General features: G+C 46.7%; 1 protein-coding gene across 1 annotated transcript in view; it reads left to right on the top strand.

The window, feature by feature from the left end:
- The window catches only part of LOC116376685 (phosphatidylinositol 3-kinase regulatory subunit alpha-like), a 245,533-nt gene that overhangs the window by 209,108 nt on the left and 17,724 nt on the right, over window positions 1-18,701 (top strand). The window contains exon 8 of the mRNA XM_031838032.1: window positions 12,188-12,402. Coding sequence (XP_031693892.1) covers window positions 12,188-12,402 — 215 coding nt within the window. The remainder of the gene's footprint in view (window positions 1-12,187; window positions 12,403-18,701) is intronic.

Raw genomic sequence — 18,701 nt, 5'->3', positions numbered from 1 at the left:
CTCCCCCTCCTCTCCTCCTTTCGTCTCCCCTCCTCCTCCTCTCCTCCTACTCTCCTCCTCTCCCCTCCTCTCCTCCTTTCGTCTCCCCTCTTTTCCTCCTCTCCCCTCCCCCTCCTCTCCTCCTCTCCTCCTCCTCTCCTCTCCCCTCCTTTCCTCCCCCTCCTCTCCCCTCCTCTCCTCCTTTCGTCTCCCCTCTTTTCCTCCTCCTCTCCCCTCCTGCTCCTCTCCCCTCCTCTCTTCCTCCTCCTCTCCTCCTTTCCTCCTACTCTCCCCTCCTCTCCTCCTTTCGTCTCCCCTCTTTTCCTCCTCTCCCCTCCTCCTCCTCTCCTCCTCCTCCTCGTCTCCCCTCCTTTCCTCCTCCTCCTCTCCTCCTCTCCTCCTACTCTCCTCTTCTCCCCTCCTCTCCTCCTTTCGTCTCCCCTCTTGTCCTCCTCTCCCCTCCTCCTCCTCTCCTCCTCCTCCTCCTCTCCCCTCCTTTCGTCCTCCTCCTCTCCCCTCCTCTCCTCCTTTCGTCTCCCCTCTTTTCCTCCTCCTCTCTTCCTCCTCCTCCTCTCCCCTCCTTTCCTCCTCCTTCTCTCCCCTCTTTTCCTCCTCCTCTCCCCTCCTGCTCCTCTCCCCTCCTCTCTTCCATCCTCCTCTCCCCTCCTCCTCCCACACTAACCCCTTTAGGTCCCTAAATGATTAGGAGAGCTCAGAGGTTTGTTTCTCCCCAAGTGAAAGATCAGGGTCCCGATGGAGGGCTCAAGGCAGAGAGAAAGAGAGAGAGTGAGCCCATATCATACTCTAAACACCAGTCTAATCTCTAACCTTAGAGTGGTCCAAGGCTGAGACCTCAGACACTGAGGTAAAATGTAGTCAGTGGTCCTATAGCCTCGTTTAAATAGTGACATGTCATTCCTTCACTTTAGCCATTGTTAACTTACTTTGCTTTACACATTTGGACTGTGTAGCAAATGGCCACAGTCTGCCTCTCTCTCTCTCTCTCTCTCTCTCTCTCTCTCTCTCTCTCTCTCTCTCTCTCTCTCTCTCTCTGTCTCTCTCTCTCTCTCTCTCTCTCTCTCTCTCTCTCTCTCTCTGTCTCTCTCTCTCTCTCTCTCTCTTTAACCTCTCTGTGTCTCTCTCTCCCTCTCTGTCTCTCTGTCTTTCTCTCCCTCTCTGTGTCTCTGTCTTTCTCTCCCTCTCTGTGTCTCTTTCTTTCTCTCCCTCTCTGTGTCTCTGTCTTTTTCTCCCTCTCTGTGTCTCTGTCGTTCTCTCCCTCTCTGTGTCTCTGTCTTTCTCTCCCTCTCTGTGTCTCTGTCTTTCTTTCCCTCTCTGTGGGGTTTTAGGGACTTGGTGCTCTAGTGATGTGATGCTCCAGTGATATATGCATAGCTCTACACCCTACCTATAATGCAACACTAGCAACAAAGAGCCTCTCTTCTGTGCTCTTATGTAATGTTCAGTGAGTGGAAGGGGGGGGATCAGGAGGATATGGTGCGTCTGCCCTCCCTGCTACATTATTACTGGCTTACCCAGGACTTGTAATGCATTAATTGCACTGATTTGAATCAAGTGGATCTTGTAAAGAGGCCTACATGTATATTTCTGGGGGATTGATTATTTAAAAGGTCATTGATGATATGCTTACTAGCTAACTAGCTTGGAGATTTCTGTGTTTGAAATGCGTTAACACAAAATGCAGTCAGTATCCTCCCATAACTTTATCATGCTTGACTTTGGGTTGGTCCCAACAACAAGCCAACAAAACCACTTATGGGTAAATGTAATAATCTAAAAGTCCTCATTGTTCAGTGTTCGGCCTTGATACTTGTCTATGGCTTCTGATGGCCAAACCACAACCCACAGAGAGAGGTAATGGGAACCATCTCACCACTGAGCACCATACAGCCCCGGTCATAGAGCCCCATAGAGAGACAACCAGGGTCCCTGAGGGCAGGGTAGCCATTGGTCCAGTGAAGTAGTGAATGGCTTCATTGTGATATAGATCCACATGAAGTGCTTAGGGCCCTGACCCATAGTATCGGAGGGCCCTGGCCCATGGTATCGGAGGGCCCTGACCCATAGCACTGGAGGGCCCTGACCCATGGTATTGGAGGGCCCTGACCCATAGTATCGGAGGGCCCTGACCCATGGTATCGGAGGGCCCTGACCCATGGTATCGGAGTGCCCTGACCCTTGGTATCGGAGTGCCCTGACCCATAGTATCGGAGGGCCCTGACCCATGGTATCGGAGTGCCCTGACCCATGGTATCGGAGTGCCCTGACCCATGGTATCGGAGTGCCCTGACCCATGGTATCGGAGTGCCCTGACCCATGGTATCGGAGGACCCTGACCCTAGTATCAGAGGACCCTGACCGCCCTGACCCATAGTATCGGAGGGCCCTGACCCATGGTATCGGAGTGCCCTGACCCATAGTATCGGAGGGCCCTGACCCATGGTATCGGAGTGCCCTGACCCATGGTATCGGAGGACCCTGACCCTAGTATCAGAGGACCCTGACCCATGGTATCGGAGGGCCCTGACCCATAGTATCGGAGGGCCCTGGCCCATAGTATCGGAGGGCCCTGACCCATAGCACTGGAGGGCCCTGACCCATGGTATTGGAGGGCCCTGACCCATGGTATTGGAGGGCCCTGACCCTTGGTATCGGAGGGCCCTGACCCATAGTGGTATTGGAGGGCCCTGACCCATAGGATCGGAGTGCCCTGACCCATAGTGGTATCGGAGGACCCTGACCCTAGTATCAGAGGACCCTGACCCATGGTATCGGAGGACCCTGACCCTAGTATCAGAGGACCCTGACCGCCCTGACCCATAGTATCGGAGGGCCCTGACCCATGGTATCGGAGTGCCCTGGCCCTTGGTATCGGAGTGCCCTGACCCATAGTATTGGAGGGCTCTGACCCATGGTATTGGAGGGCCCTGACCCTTGGTATCGGAGGGCCCTGACCCATAGTATTGGAGGGCCCTGGCCCATAGTATCGGAGGGCCCTGGCCCATGGTATCGGAGGGCCCTGACACATAGCACTGGAGGGCCCTGACCCATGGTATCGGAGGGCCCTGGCCCATGGTATCGGAGGGCCCTGACACATAGCACTGGAGGGCCCTGACCCATGGTATCGGAGGGCCCTGACCCATGGTATCGGTGTGCCCTGACCCATAGTATCGGAGTGCCCTGACCCATAGTATTGGAGGGCCCTGACCCATGGTATCGGAGGGCCCTGACCCATAGTATTGGAGTGCCCTGACCCATAGTATCAGAGGACCCTGACCCTAGTATCAGAGGACCCTGACCCATGGTATCGGAGGGCCCTGACCCGTGGTATTGGAGGGCCCTGACCCATGGTATTGGAGGGCCCTGACCCGTGGTATTGGAGGGCCAAGGCCCAGTAAGTGAATTAGAAGAGACATCCCAAAGCCAGGCTTTAATTCCCTGCATTGGCCTTAATCTGATTGGGAGCAATCTGGGCGGTTAGCTAAAGGGATTCCGCCGGCCAAATAGTTTTTATTTCATTACTTTATAAAGAGTGGAAGAGGATCCCACTCTCTATGCAATCAGCCTGGCCTTCTCCATCTTGGCTCCAATATGCACCGCTCAGACCAAGGGATGGGCCTCGTCAATGGCCCTTTATCATGGCCACAGAGAAACCATTACCACTGTGCCAATGGGCGATGTGACTGATGAGGGGTATGCACAGACACAGACAGTCACACAGTCACAGGATCATTTGTCTAATATGCAGGATTTGTTGATTGTGAATAGTCTCTGTTGTGGTGTTTTTCCACTGGACAAAGCCTGGTGTTTAATGGCGTATCAGTGTGACACAGACTCATGTGACTGCAGTGTTTCATGAGAAGGTCTTCAAAATCTGCAGAAATAACAATAAAGTCTTAAGCATAGCAGTAAACCTCTGTGAGTTGGTAGCTGCTAATGCAGTACGTCAGATTCTGCGTAAATGTCAAGGGTCAGGGATAGCTGTGTGTGTACATGCAAGAGTGTGTGTGTGTGTGTCCTGTTGCTGAGGGGTAGCCTACCTCTGTCACGGTACAGTGGATGACAACAGCACGTCTTGGTCTTAACAAAGCTGCCCCAGTGTTTCCTGAGCAGGCTGAACGTGAACTAACTACCGTCTGACAGCCAACCAGCCTGTACATGTAAACTGTTTGTTCTGCAGCCTCGGCTGAGGCCCCCCGAGGTCCCTTTGTTTAGTGACAGTGCCTTCAATTATTATTCATACCTCTTGACTTATTCCACATTTTGTTGTTTTACAGCCTGACTTCAAAATGGATTCATATATTTTGTTTCTCACCATCCTACACGCAATACCCTTTAATGACAAAGTAAAAACAGGTTTTTAGACATATCTCATTTACACATGTGAATACATGTTAGAATCACCTTTGTAGCGATTACAGCTGTGTGTCTTTCTGGGTAAGTCTTTGCATGCCTGGATTGTACAATATTTGCACATTATTCATACAAAAATGATCCAAGCTCTGTCAAGTTGGTTGTTGCTCATTGCCATTTTCAAGTCTTGCCATAGATTTTCAAGGATTTTTTTCCCTCTAGGATTTTGCCTGTGCTTAGCTCTATTCTGTTTCTTTAAAAATAACTCCCTTGCCGATGACGAGCATACCCAGAATTTGCTTGAAAATATGATGACTGGTACTCAGTGATGTGTTTTATTCGATTTGCCCCAAACATAATGCTTTGTATTCAGGACATAAAGTTAATTTATTTTCCACATTTTTTGCAGTTTTACTTTAGTGTGAACAGGATGCATGGAATATTAGGAATATTTGTATTCTGTACAGGCTTCCTTCTTTTCACTGTCATTTAGGTGAGTGTTGTGGAGTAACTACAATGTTGTTGATCCATCCTCAGTTTTCTCCTATCACAGCCATTACACTCTGTAACTGTTTTAAAGTCACCATTGCGTAATGGTGAAATCCCTGAGTGGTTTCCTTCCTCTCCGGCAACTGAGTTAGAAACAACGCCTGTTTCTTTGTAGTGACTGGGTGTATTGATACACGTTCCAACGTGTCATTAATAACTTCACCATGCTCAAAGGGATATTCAATGTCTGCTTTTGATTTTTTTATAGGTCCCCTTCTTTGCGAGGTGTTGGAATCTGTGTTTAAAATTCACTGCTCGACTGAGGGACCTTACAGATATTTTTTTGTGTATGGTATAGAGATGAGGTAATCATTTAGAAATTGCACATAGAGTGAGTCCATGCAACTTATTATGTGACGTGTTAAGCAGATTTTAACTTATTTAGGCTTTCCATAACAAAGGGGTTGAATACTTATTGTTACGGATCCCTCCTGAACTTATTTAGGCTTTCCATAACAAAGGGGTTGGATACTTATTGTTACGGATCCCTCCTGAACTTATTTAGGCTTTCCATAACAAAGGGGTTGAATAATTATTGTTACGGATACCTCCTCAACTTTCATTACACACACACATTTCCCACTGATTAGTACTTGTATAAATGTGCCCTTTGGCTTCCATTGGGCTATCGAGTACTGTTACAATGTCCGTTGGTCGCGTGAGTACCTGTGCTGTGTGTTTTGGCTTTCGTGCCCTTGTGGATTGCGCAGATGATTACGTGTCTCGTCCCGTGTGTTAATCGTTGTGCAATCCCTGTGTCTTTACACGGCACGCCGTAATTTGGGCTTATTTAAAAACCCTATTACGCATTCCTGCGCCTGTCTCCCGAATCATTTATGCCAACGTGACACTTATAGACTCAATACATTTCAGCTTTAGATTTTTTATTAATTTGTAAACATTTCTAAAAACATGATTCCACTTTGACATTATGGGGTATTGTGTGCAGGCCAGTAAAACAAAATCTAAATTCAGTCTGTGACACAACAAAAGGGTGTGGATACTTTCTGAAGGCCCAGTTGGAGACATTGAAGTTGAAGGACTAGAGCGGTAACACATTGTCTTATTGTTGTAAACACTTATTCGGGGTTGTTTGTTAAGTCTTCAGGCTTTATTATTCTGTCAAATGTTTTAGCGAGCAGAAATACATTGTATTTGTAATATCTAACTATCCGACGGCAACTGCCTTTCGGTTTAATAAGTCATATGCCACCTGACGTTACGATGCTTCCTTCTTCCCTATCTGATATTATGATTGGAGCTTCCTCCTCCTCCCTCCTCCCCTGTTTAACAAACAGCCCCCATCCCGTCCAAGGTCAGCCTAACCCCTCTCCTGAGCCCCTGATCAAACTTTTTACCTGTGCTTTTTATTGAGCCCGTTCATTTCCTAATCAATCTGGGCTGGGATGGCGGCAGGGAGTGGTGGATGGCGGGCGGCCAGCTTTGGATGAATGAGAGAGATTACAGCAGGAGTCAAGGATAATCTCTGCCCCCTGCTGATAACTGAGCCATAAAAATGTATCAATGTTTTCTACTCGCTCAGGATTTACAGGCCAACACTGTTTATGGCCAGTAGCAGGTGGATCGGGAGGGGAGAAGGCCATCCGAACACACACACACACACACACACACACACACACACACACACACACACACACACACACACACCTGGAGGGGAACACACAAAATCGGTAATCATTCCTCCTACCCCTCCCCTCTCATCTTCCTCTATTTCACACTTCCCTTTATCTCTTCACTCTTTCTATCGATGTCTTGCTGAGACTGCTTTTCCCCATGTTGATTATCTCTCTATACACTAGACACCATCTTCTACCACTAGAGAAAGACACAAACAATGGAATGGACTAATATTTGTTAATGAGGACTTGAGAGCAATTACTTTCCCCATTAAGAGATTCTAAATTATACCAGATAGAGATTAGAACTCAGCAATTACTGAATGATAATACAGAGAGTTGATCTGGGGTTAATTAACATGACCTTACCAAACCCCTCTGGCCACCTCATAGTGTGTGTGTGTGTGTGTGTGTGTGTGTGTGTGTGTGTGTGTGTGTGTGTGTGTGTGTGTGTGTGTGTGTGTGTGTGTGTGTGTGTGTGTGTGTGTGTGTGTGTGTGTGCGTGTGTGTGTGCACGCATCTGCGTGCTTTGTGCACTGGGGCAAGTGGGGCCTTTTCGATTAGAGAGGCTGTGCCTCTTTCCTCCAGTGTCAATTAGGAGCGGTTCAACTTTTATAAATGGCACATATCTATGATAATCAAATCAGTGAGTTATTTTCATTATGTTGCACTTCATCCTCACAAGCCTCAGTCTTTGTTTCAAAGATAAATACCTGATAGATTTAACAGTAGTAGCAATATAACAGTGGTGCAGTTGTGAGTCAATAGGTTTGTGGCAGTGTCCTGCCAGACAGACACTTACAGGACACTGCTCTAGGTCTGTGTCCCAAATGGCATCCTATTCCCTTTACAGTGCACAACGTTTGACCCGGGTTCAGGTCAGTAGTGCACTAGGGAATAGGGTGCTCTGAGCTCATAGGGGCCCTATGGCAGACAGACATTGTGTCAGGACAGGGCAGGCGATTGTTCCGCTGGTAACGTGGTTAATGAGCAGTGGAACACCACAAGTTCGGAGCATGGCAGGCCGTGGTGCCACCGAGGCGAAGCCTCCAGTATCACTGTGTTTTAAAACCAAACTCTAAACACCAGTCTAATCTCTAACCTTAGAGTGGTCCAAGGCTGAGACCTCAGACACTGAGGACAAATGTAGTCAGCGGTCCTATAGCCTCGTATAAATAGTGACATGTCATTCCTTCACTTTAGCCATTGTAAACATACTGAGATGTATAGTAGAGAGGGATAGATAGAGAGTAGTCTTGAGTTACATTGGAGGAGCTACAGGACAAAATACAAAAAGGCCTGTGGTGTTGATAGTATCCAACATGAAATGATACAATACACAGACCACAATATAGAGACCACAATATACAGACCAAATTCAAATAGGCTATTCCTAAACTCTTCAACATTATTCTCAACTCTGGCATCTTCCCCAATAGTTGGAATCAATGTCTGATCAGCCCAGTCCACAAAAGTGGAGAAATATTTGACCCAATAATTACTGTGGATTTTGCAATCACGTAGAAATCCATTGCAGTATCACCAACAGTAGACTCCACAGGGAATACAATGTCCTGGGCAAATGTCAAATTGGCTTCTTACACAAAATACCGTACGACAGATCACGTATACACCCTGCCCACCCTTATTGACAAACAAACAAAAGCAAAGTCTTATGTTTTGTTGATAAAAAAAAAAAAAGCTTGACCCAATATGCCATGAGTGTTTAATATACAGAGGAAGGCGGTGATGGGGGACAAACATATGACACTATGAAATCCATGTACACAAACAAGTGTGGAGGTAGAATACATAAACACACAGATTTCTCCTGGTGAGACAGGGAATGAGCTTGAGCCCCACCCTCTTTAACACTGAGTGTCCAAATAAACACACAGATTTCTCCTGGTGAGACAGGGAATGAGCTTGAGCCCCACCCTCTTTAACACTGAGTGTCCAAATAAACACACAGATTTCTCCTGGTGAGACAGGGAATGAGCTTGAGCCCCACCTTCTTTAACACTGAGTGTCCAAATAAACACACAGATTTCTCCTGGTGAGACAGGGAATGAGCTTGAGCCCCACCCTCTTTAACACTGAGTGTCCAAAACATTAAGGGCACCTTCCTAATATTACGTTGCCCCCCCCCCTTTTGCCCTCAGAATATTCTAATTTCCTCTGGGCATGGACTATACAAGTTGTTGAAAGCGTTCCACAGGGATGCCATGTTGACTCCAATGCTTCCCACAGTTGTATCAAGTTGTCTGGATGTCCTTTGGGTGGTGGACCATTCTTGATACACACAGGAAACTGTTGAGCGTGAAAAAACCCAGCAACTTTGCAGTTCTGAAGTGTTCCCGAAGTGTCTGTCCTATTTCTGAGCAATATATGAAAGATCAGGAAACATATATATATATTTTTATATGTGTATCACCTTATTTTTGCCAATAAATAGTCTCCATATAGGACTCTACCTGCTAGTTATCAAAATCCAGAAAATAGATGTTCAATTCTATAACCATCTAAAAGTAAGCGATGACCACACGTTCCTCCAGAAAGCTCTCAGCTACAGAGAGATTAACCTAGAGAAGTCCCCTCAGCCGGCTGGTTCTGGGGCTCTGTTTACCACACAGAGCTCTAGGACAGCAACAGAATTAGACCAAACCAAATTACGAGAAAGCAAAAAGATAACTATTTGACACACTGGAAACAATCAACCCAAAAAATGAAAAAAATTGGAATGTTACCTGGCCACAAACAGAGAGTACCCAGTGACAGAATACCTGACCACTGTGACTGACCCCACATTTTTTTTTAAATCCTTGACTATGTACAGACTTGCTATTGAGAGAGGCCGCCATAGGCAGACCTGGCTCTCAAGAGAAGACCAGCTATGTGCACACTGCCCACAAAATGAGGTGGAAACTGAGCTACACTTCCTAACCTCCTGCCCAATGTTTGACCATGTTTGAGATACATATTTCTCACAGATCACACAGACCCACAAAGAATTTGAAAACCCCTCAAACAATGATAAACTCCCATGTCTGTTAGGCGAAATACCGCAGTGTGCCATCATAGCAGCATGGCTCGTTGCCATGAGAAACAATGATGTAAATACCACCAATATTTATCTGTTTATCTTCCCCTACAACTATTTGCACATTGCAAAAACACATAGCTGATAATATAACACTTGAAATGTCTTTATCATTTTGAAACGTTTGAGAGTGCAATGTTCAGTATTCATTTCTAATACTTTTTTGTTTGTTGTTTTGTGTCTTCTCACTTTTGTTTATTGTTTTTTTCACTTGCTTTGGCAATGTAAGCACGTTTCCCATGCCAATGAAGCCCCATTGAATCAAATTGAATTTAGTAGTATGGGTTAGTTAGCCTAGCACATGATGCCTTCAGGCTAGCTTTAAGCCTTACTCTCTGCCAGTCACAGTTCCCTGGACCTCTCTCACGCCATCCCTCTGCTCCACTTTTAACTTTTAACACACAGGAACAACTCTGGGCAAACTCCACCGCAGCACAGCACAGCCACAGTGCTCACATCATTAGCTATTTCTTTAGTACGCTCTCTTTGCCAAAGTCACACAATGTTCTCTTCGCATTTCATCCATCGTTGGTCACACATAGCTGGAAATCTCCTTAAGCAATCAGATTGGGCTTTTAGACCCAGAGCTGCGGCCTGTAACAGTGGCTGTTCTGTACATTTAAAATGCTTTATTTAGAAATGAAGCATGTCACAAGTCTCACCATGTCTGGTGTGTGAGTTCACTATGCTTTGTGTCACATTAAAAAAGGTACATAAATACTGAGTAAATTAGGCCCCAAGTCTCAAGTGGATACATGAGTAATACGTACATATCTGTGTGTATTTCTACACTCTAATACTCCGAGTTAGATCTCCAATGACAATCTCTTAAGTAAGTTCTTGTGAGGATGACAGTGTGGAGATCACTTAACATTTTACATTTGAGGAGCAGTCACACTTTGACCTATACAGAAGAAACAAGATAACTACATAAATTAGACGCAAATGTTTAACTTCGGGATTAAAAGCTAGATATATGTGAATTGTATTAATCTAGCTAGCCAGTTAGTTGTACATGTAAATCACAACCTAAAACTAATGTTGCTATGCCAACATTAGCTACCAATTATTTGTGGGTAGCTAGCTAGCTACCAATTCTACACCACAGTGAATATTTTAGGCAGTTTAACATGCTAAAATGAACACAGTATGTATTTATTAATGTATCAAGATAAAATATTGTAGTCAGGTAACATAAGAGATGTGAGTGGGCAACTTTTCGCACTGAAGTCAGCCGCCATTGTTTTTATGAAATTGTGTCTCGTTTTTTACATGGTTGTGTCATATTACGTAAACAATCCTGGGAATATTTCAGTTGAAGCTTACATTCATGCACACTCCGAAATAAACTATATATACACAAAAGTATTTGGATTCCCCTTCAAATGAGTGGATTTGGCTGTTTCAGCCACACCTGCTGCTGACAGGTGTATAAATTCGAGAACACAACCATGCAATCTCCATGGACAAACATTGTCAGTAGAATGGACTTACTGAAGAGCTCAATGACTTTCAACATGGCATCGTCATAGGAAGCCAACTTTCCAACAAGTCGGATGGTCAAATTTCTTCCTTGGTAGAGCTGCCCCGGTCAACTGTAAGTGCTGTTATTGTGAAGTGGAAATGTCTAGGAGCAACTCTTCCGCGAAGTGATAGGCCACACAAGCTCAGAACAGGACAGCCGAGTGCCTGTAAAAATTGTCTGTCCTTAGTTGCAACACTCAATACCGAGTTCCGAACGGCCCCTGGAAGCAACATCAGCACAAGAACTGTTCCTCAGGAGATGGGTTTCCATGGCCGAGCAGCCGCACACAAGCCTAAGATCACCATGCGCAATGCCAAGCGTTGGCTGGAGTGGTGTAAAGCTCGCTGCAATTGGACTCTGGAACAGTGGAAACGCGTTCTCTGGATTGATGAATCACGCTTCACCATCTGGCAATCCGAAGGACAAATCTGGGTTTGGCGGATGCCAGGAGAACAGTACCTACCCAAATGCATAGTGCCAACTGTGGCATGCCAAGTTTTGTGGAGGAGGAATAATGGTCTGGGGCTGTTTTTCATGGTTCGGGCTCCTTAGTTCCAGTGAAGGGAAATCTTAACACTAGAGCATACAATGACATTCTAGATGATTCTGTGCTTCCAACTTTGCCCCCATGCACAAAGCGAGGTGCATACAGAAATGATTTGTCAGAAGAACTTGACTGGCCTGCACAGAGCTCTGACCTTAACCACATCAAACACCTTTGGGATGAATTGGAACGCCGACTGCGAGCAGGCCTATTCTCCCAACATCAGTGCCCGATCTCACTAATGATCTTGAGCAAGTCGGCGTTCCAATTGAGCAGACTTGGCTTGTGTGGATGTAGATGCAGGTTTAATATGTGGCCTATAGAGACTGTGTGTGTGTGTGTGTGTGTGTGTGTGAGAGAGAGGGGACTCCCTCCAACAGCCTCTCTATCACACCCCACCATCCCTCTCTCTGCCCTCTTCTTTCTCTTCCCCCAATTACTCTTACCACTGGGGGTCCCTGTAATTGGTATACCCCTGCCAGATTAGCCCTGAGGTGGGCGACAGGACAGGCCCTGGTTTCAAAGAGGCCCACCTGGGCTCCTCCACCCTAGCCCAGTGTGACGACTGCCTTGGGGCAGGGGGTAGAGGGGGGCCACGGCGCCTCTGTCTGTCTGTCCACATCACAGACCAATCAATAAACGAGCTGGGACCCTCACACCCACCGGAGCCTGCTTTAAAGACTGACCCCACCCGACTGTTACCACACACACACACACACACACACACACACACACACACACACACACACACACACACACACACACACACACACACACACACACACACACACACACACACACACACACACAGGCCCCACTAGGACAGGCAGCCCAGGTGAAATAGGGGGGTTATCTTCGTCTGACTTAACAAACACCGATTGGGGATAATAGTATTAGAGGTAAAGAGGGCTGTAGCCTACAGCATTCTGCCATAGGGGCCATGCAGGAAGAGGGGGGGGGGGTCTTTGTGTTATAGAGGCTGCAGGAATATGGGTTGACTTTATTGTGACGAGGCTGCAGCGAGAGAGGTCGTTTGTATAGCTGGGCTATAGAGGGATAATTGGAACTCAAGGAAATCAGGTCTATACTGTTGTTGGGTCTCCAGACTGAAGGCTGCTGCAGGCTGAGAGCTATCTTACTCATCCAGGGAGGGAAGAACCACTAGGAGTGGCTCCAACCCCTCGCATCCCTCCGTCTGTACGCAGAGCCTGGCAGAGAGCCCACTGGAGGCTGTGTGTGTGTGTGTGTGTGTGTGTGTGTGTGTGTGTGTGTGTGTGTGTGTGTGTGTGTGTGTGTGTGTGTGTGTGTGTGTGTGTGTGTGTGTGTGTGTGTGTGTGTGTGTGTGTGTGTGTGTGTGCGTGTGTGTGTGCTTGTGTGTGTGTGTGTGGGGGGGGGCCTCTCAGGGAGGAATGTGGGTCTAAAATGCACCTTGGCCTCCGCACGCATATCATACACTCCTCTCTGACAGCACAGACACACACACAAACACACACACACTCAATCTCATTCCTTTTTAAATAAGGATGCAGAACCAGACCAGAGAGGGAAGACTAAAGGAGATTTTATCAAGAAAACAGGCGGTTTGAAAACAGAGCGGCAGTGTGTTTATTAAGACTGTTTCTGTGCTTCTCTGTTTTTCTGGCTTCAAAGAGTGTTTGGGAAAGAGCATCAGTGCAGAGGCTACTGAGGTGAACTCATCAGCTGATTGAAGAAAGAGAGGGAGAGAGAGGAGAGAGAAAGAGAGAGAACAGACAGAGAGAGAGAACAGACAGAGAGAGAGAGAGAGGAGAGACAGAGAGAGAGAGAGGGAGAGAGAGGAGAGAGAAAGAGAGAGAGCAGACAGAGAGAGAGAGGAGAGACAGATAGATAGAGAGGAGAGACAGAGAGAGAGGAGAGACAGAGAGAGGGTGAGAGGGAGAGAGAGGAGAGACAGAGAGAGAGGAGAGACAGAGAGAGGGAGAGAGAGGAGAGAGAGGAGAGACAGAGAGAGAGAACAGACAGAGAGAGTGAGAGAGAGAGAGAGAGAGAACAGACAGAGAGAGAGAGAGAGAGAACAGACAGAGAGAGAGAGAGAGAGAGAGAGAGAACAGACAGAGAGAGAGAACAGACAGAGAGAGGGGGGGGCACGTAAGACTAGCTGAAAACCCTCATGCCTCAACAGATTCCCAGATACACACACACAAATACACTGCACACACAAACACACACACAGCCACACATTCATACACATGTCCTCGCCGTGGCTCCTCATACCCTCTGTCTGCTGACAAATTCACAAATCCGGGGAATTTTCCCCCTGTGGAAAACCACAGTGTTTGCATTTCAGAGGTCTCTCCAGGGTGAGGCTCGCTCTGGAAAGAACGGCAGAGAGAGAAAACCACAGGCTATCCTGTCCCTGTCCCACTGTCCGCTGACTCTGTCCGTTGCTCTATGTCTCTCCATCCATCCCTCCCTCCCTTTGTGGCACCAGTTTTCCCAGGAAAGGCCTGACTGATGTTTTGGCCACATTTAAAACACACAACAGAAAAGCACTCAATATATTTAATACCCAATATGTTTATTACTTAATATATTTATTACTCAATATGTTTATTACTTAATATATTTATTACTCAATATGTTTAATACTCAATATGTTACAAACTCATGTTTAAAACTCATGTTAGGTATGTTTGCACATGTCTGTTGGACATGTCACATGGACATGAAGTTGTGCAGGGATCTGACTGGTTTAAGTTCTTGTCTGGTGTGGATCTTGCTACTGTAAAACATTATTTCTAGTGTTTCGCCATATTAGTTGATCCTCTCCCTTTGAAACACATGAACATAAACGGCTTTTAACATCAGCCCTTAGCTTGCTGACTCTTAACAGTGTTCTATTGTCATCACCTATTGTTCAGCTGATTACCAACAACATTAGTCAAACAGGATTGACCTGTTCCTTAGGCCTGTTAAGTCCTGTACAGCTAGCCAGTCTACTGTACTGCTGGCCCCGCTGACCCCCAGGTGATCCCCAGGTGCCGAAACCCTTAAGCTCATTCATTCATCATCAGGGACAATAGAAAGGGAATAAAAAGCCCATCGGCAGATGTAATTGGCTAATTAAACTGTTCTAGGAACAGGGTCCACTTCCTGGAGTGATGATGGCGTGATGTCATCAGATGATGCAGAAAAGGCCAGAGGTTCTGATTGGTCCCCATTCCCCATCTGTCACTATTTGTCCCTCGGTCCACCCTGTCCATATCACACCACCCCTGTCCCTAGCAACTGGCATCATTTCCTTGGCGACAGTGCACAGTGAGCGTAGTAACGGCCCTCTGTCCCAGGAGAGTGACCCTGTGGTAATTCGGTAGGCCTTTAGCGAATGATGAAATTAGAGGACGGTGCATAAGATAAGGTCAATAATTGGTGACCACTGTATCACCGGGAGTGGTGGCGATGATGGGATCACAGTGATAGAGAGAGATACTCAGTGCTAGGGCTGGGTGATATATCAAATTCATTTGATTCATTAGAATGTATGTTTCAGCGCGGTGTTCCAAATGCCTGTATTTTTACTTTTTATGAATGTTTACTCTTTCTGTGCTGTGTGCACTGTGCACCTTCCCATTGGTACACAGACACCAAACCCCTCCTCTTTCTGTGCTGTGTGCACTGTGTACCTTCCCATTGGTACACAGACACCAAACCCCTCCTCTTTCTGTGCTGTGTGCACTGTGCACCTTCCCATTGGTACACAGACACCAAGCCCCTCCTCTTTCTGTGCTGTGTGCACTGTGCACCTTCCCATTGGTACACAGACACCAAGCCCCTCCTCTTTCTGTGCTGTGTGCACTGTGTACCTTCCCATTGGTACACAGACACCAAGCCCCTCCTCTTTCTGTGCTGTGTGCACTGTGTACCTTCCCATTGGTACACAGACACCAAGCCCCTCCTCTTTCTGTGCTGTGTGCACTGTGCACCTTCCCATTGGTACACAGACACCGAGCCCCTCCTCCTGCCACTCACAACAATAAAGACAAATATAATTTCTCCTCTGACAACAAGCAGTTTCAACTCTCCATTTGCATTTGAGGTTTGGTCCCAAAAATGTAGATATATATACTGTGAATCATCCATAAATAGGATGTTTAGGATTGTTAGGGTATATCACCCAGCCCTACTCAACACTAATGGAAGTAGGCTGTGAATATGGCGTCCCATGGTTCGGGAGTCTCCCCTCTCTCTCTCTCTCTCTCTCTCTCTCTCTCTCTCTCTCTCTCTCTCTCTTTCTCTCTCTCTCTCTGTCTCTCTCTCTCTCTTTCTCTCTCTGTCTCTCTCTCTCTCTCTCTCTCTCTCTTTCTCTCTCTGTCTCTCTCTCTCTGTCTCTCTGTCTCTCTCTCTGTCTCTCTCTCTCTCTCTCTGTCTCTCTCTCTCTCTCTCTCTCTCTCTCTCTGTGTCTCTCTCTCCGTCTCTCTCTATCTCTCTCTATCTCCCTCTCTATCTCTATCTCGATCTCTCTCTCAACATGCTAGTTGTTGTGTATGCTATAGTATGGGGGCATATGGAGGTATGTGATTATCCTCAAACACAGTACTCTCCTCCCTGTCACCCTCCTGTCTGCATTCTCTGTGTCACCCTGGGCTTTCCTAGAATTGAACACACACATACACACAAGCACACATACACACACGCATGGCCGAACATTAGGACATGTCACGTACGCTCCCCTCCAGTCAGTACGTCACCACAACCTTCAGGGCTCAGACCCATGGAGAATAGTTCCCACGCCAACCACTCAAATACTACATTTAACAACCTTTTAGCTGTCACCAAACAACCTCGGCTGTTTGCTCCCATTATCATATAAACAGGTCAAACGTACTGAACCAAAAACAAGACTGGTGATTTTGTACTAGGTAAACAAAAGCCTTTTTTCGCCTGCTGTTTCTCCGGTAAAATTAAAACAAATATATATATTTAATTGTCACATACACCAGATAGTTGCAATGAAATGTCTTGTTTTACAGTGACAGCCATAGTAGTATGGCTCAAGGTCACAGATTATTCACCTTGTCTGCTCGGGTATTCAAACCAGCAACCTTTCATTTACTGGCCCAATGCTTTAACCTGACACTTAAAGTAATCTAACCTCAATTGGGAAGGCCTTTATCCAGTAACCTGTATCCTTCTCCTTACCTTTCTCTTTCTCTCGCTCCCCTCAATCTTTTTCTTTCTCTTCTTCTCTCCCCCCTATCTGTACTCTCTCTCTTCTTCTCTCTCCCTCCCCCCTCTCTCTCTCTTTCTGTCTCTCTTGCTTTCTCTCCCCTTCTCTCGCTCTCTTTCCCTTTCTCTCTCTTTCTATCCCCACCTCTCACCCCTGCCCTTCTCAATTCAATTCAGTTCAAGGGGCTTTATTGGCATGGGAAACATATGTTTACATTGCCAAAACAAGTGAAATAGATAATAAACAAAAACAATCAGAAATTACCTGTAAACATTACACTTTAAAAAGTTTTGAAGGAATAGAGACATAGAGTCTAATGTCATATTATGGCTTCCTAAAGCAGGAGGTACCAGTGACTCGCTCAATACGGAAATAGTCAGATGATGTGGATGCTACTCTACAGGACTGTTTTGCTAGCATAGACTGGAATATGTTCTGGGGTTCATCCAATGGCATTGAGGAGTATACCACCTCAGTCATCGGCTTCATCAGTAAGTGCATCGATGACGTCGTTCCCACAGTGACCGTATGTAGATTTCCCAACCAGAAGCCATGGATTACAGGCAACATCCGACCGAGCTAAAGGCTAAATCTGCCGCTTTCAAGGAGCGGGACACTAATCTGGACGCTTATAAGAAATCCCGCTATGCCCTCAATCAAACAGGCAAAGCATCAGTACAGGACTAAGATTGAATCCTGCTACACTGGCTCTGACGCTCGTCAGGTGTGGCAGGGCTTGAAAAATATTACAAACTACAAAGGGAAACCCAGCCGCGAGCTGCCCAGTGACTCAAACCTCCCAGACGAGCTAAATGCCTCTTATGCTCGCTTCGAGGCAAGGAACACTGAAGCATGCATGAGAGCACCAGCTGTTCCGGATGACTGTGTGATCACTCTCTCCATAGCCGATGTGAGCAAGACCTTTAAACAGGACAACATTCACAAAGCCGCGGGGCCCAGACGGATTACCAAGAAGTGTAGTGAAAGCATGCGCAGACCAACTTGCGAGTGTCTTCACTGACATTTTCAACATCTCCCTGACCGAGTCTGTAATAGTTACATGTTTCAATCAGACCACTATAGACCCACCTGCCTAAATGATTATCGCCCCATTGCACTCACGTCAGTAGCCATGAATTGTTTTGAAAGGCTGGTCATGGCTCACATCAACACACCCACTCCAATTCACATACCGCCCCAACACATCCACAGATGATGCAACCTCAATCACACTACACACTGGACAAAAGGAACCCCTATGTGAGAATGCTGTTCATTGACTACAGCTCAGTGTTCAACACCATAGTGCCCACAAATTTCCTCACTACGCTAAGGACCCTGGGACTAAACACTTCCCTCTGCAACTGGACCCTGGACTTCCTGACAGGCCACCCCAGGTGGTAAGGGTAGGCAACAACATATCCGCCACACTAATCCGCAACACTGGGGCCCCTCAGGGGTGTGTACTTAGTCCCCTCTTGTACTCCCTGTTCACCCACAACTGTGTGGCCTTGCACGACTCCAACACCATCATTAAGTTTGCTGATGACACAACAGTGGTAGGCCTGATCACCGACAACGATGTGACATTCTATAGGGAGAAGGTCAGAGACCTGTCAGTGTGGTGCCAAGACAACAACCTCTCCCTCAACGTGAGCAAGACAAAGCAGATGATCGTGGACTACAGGAAACGAGGGCCGAACATGCCCCCATTCACATTGACGGGGCTGAAGTGGAGCGGGTCGAGAGTTCCAAGTTCCTTGGTGTCCACATCACCAACAAACTATCAT

This window comes from Oncorhynchus kisutch, linkage group LG13 (genome assembly GCF_002021735.2).
Source record: "Oncorhynchus kisutch isolate 150728-3 linkage group LG13, Okis_V2, whole genome shotgun sequence".
Classification (NCBI taxonomy): domain Eukaryota; kingdom Metazoa; phylum Chordata; class Actinopteri; order Salmoniformes; family Salmonidae; genus Oncorhynchus; species Oncorhynchus kisutch.
This window is presented reverse-complemented; position numbering and strand designations above follow the sequence as displayed.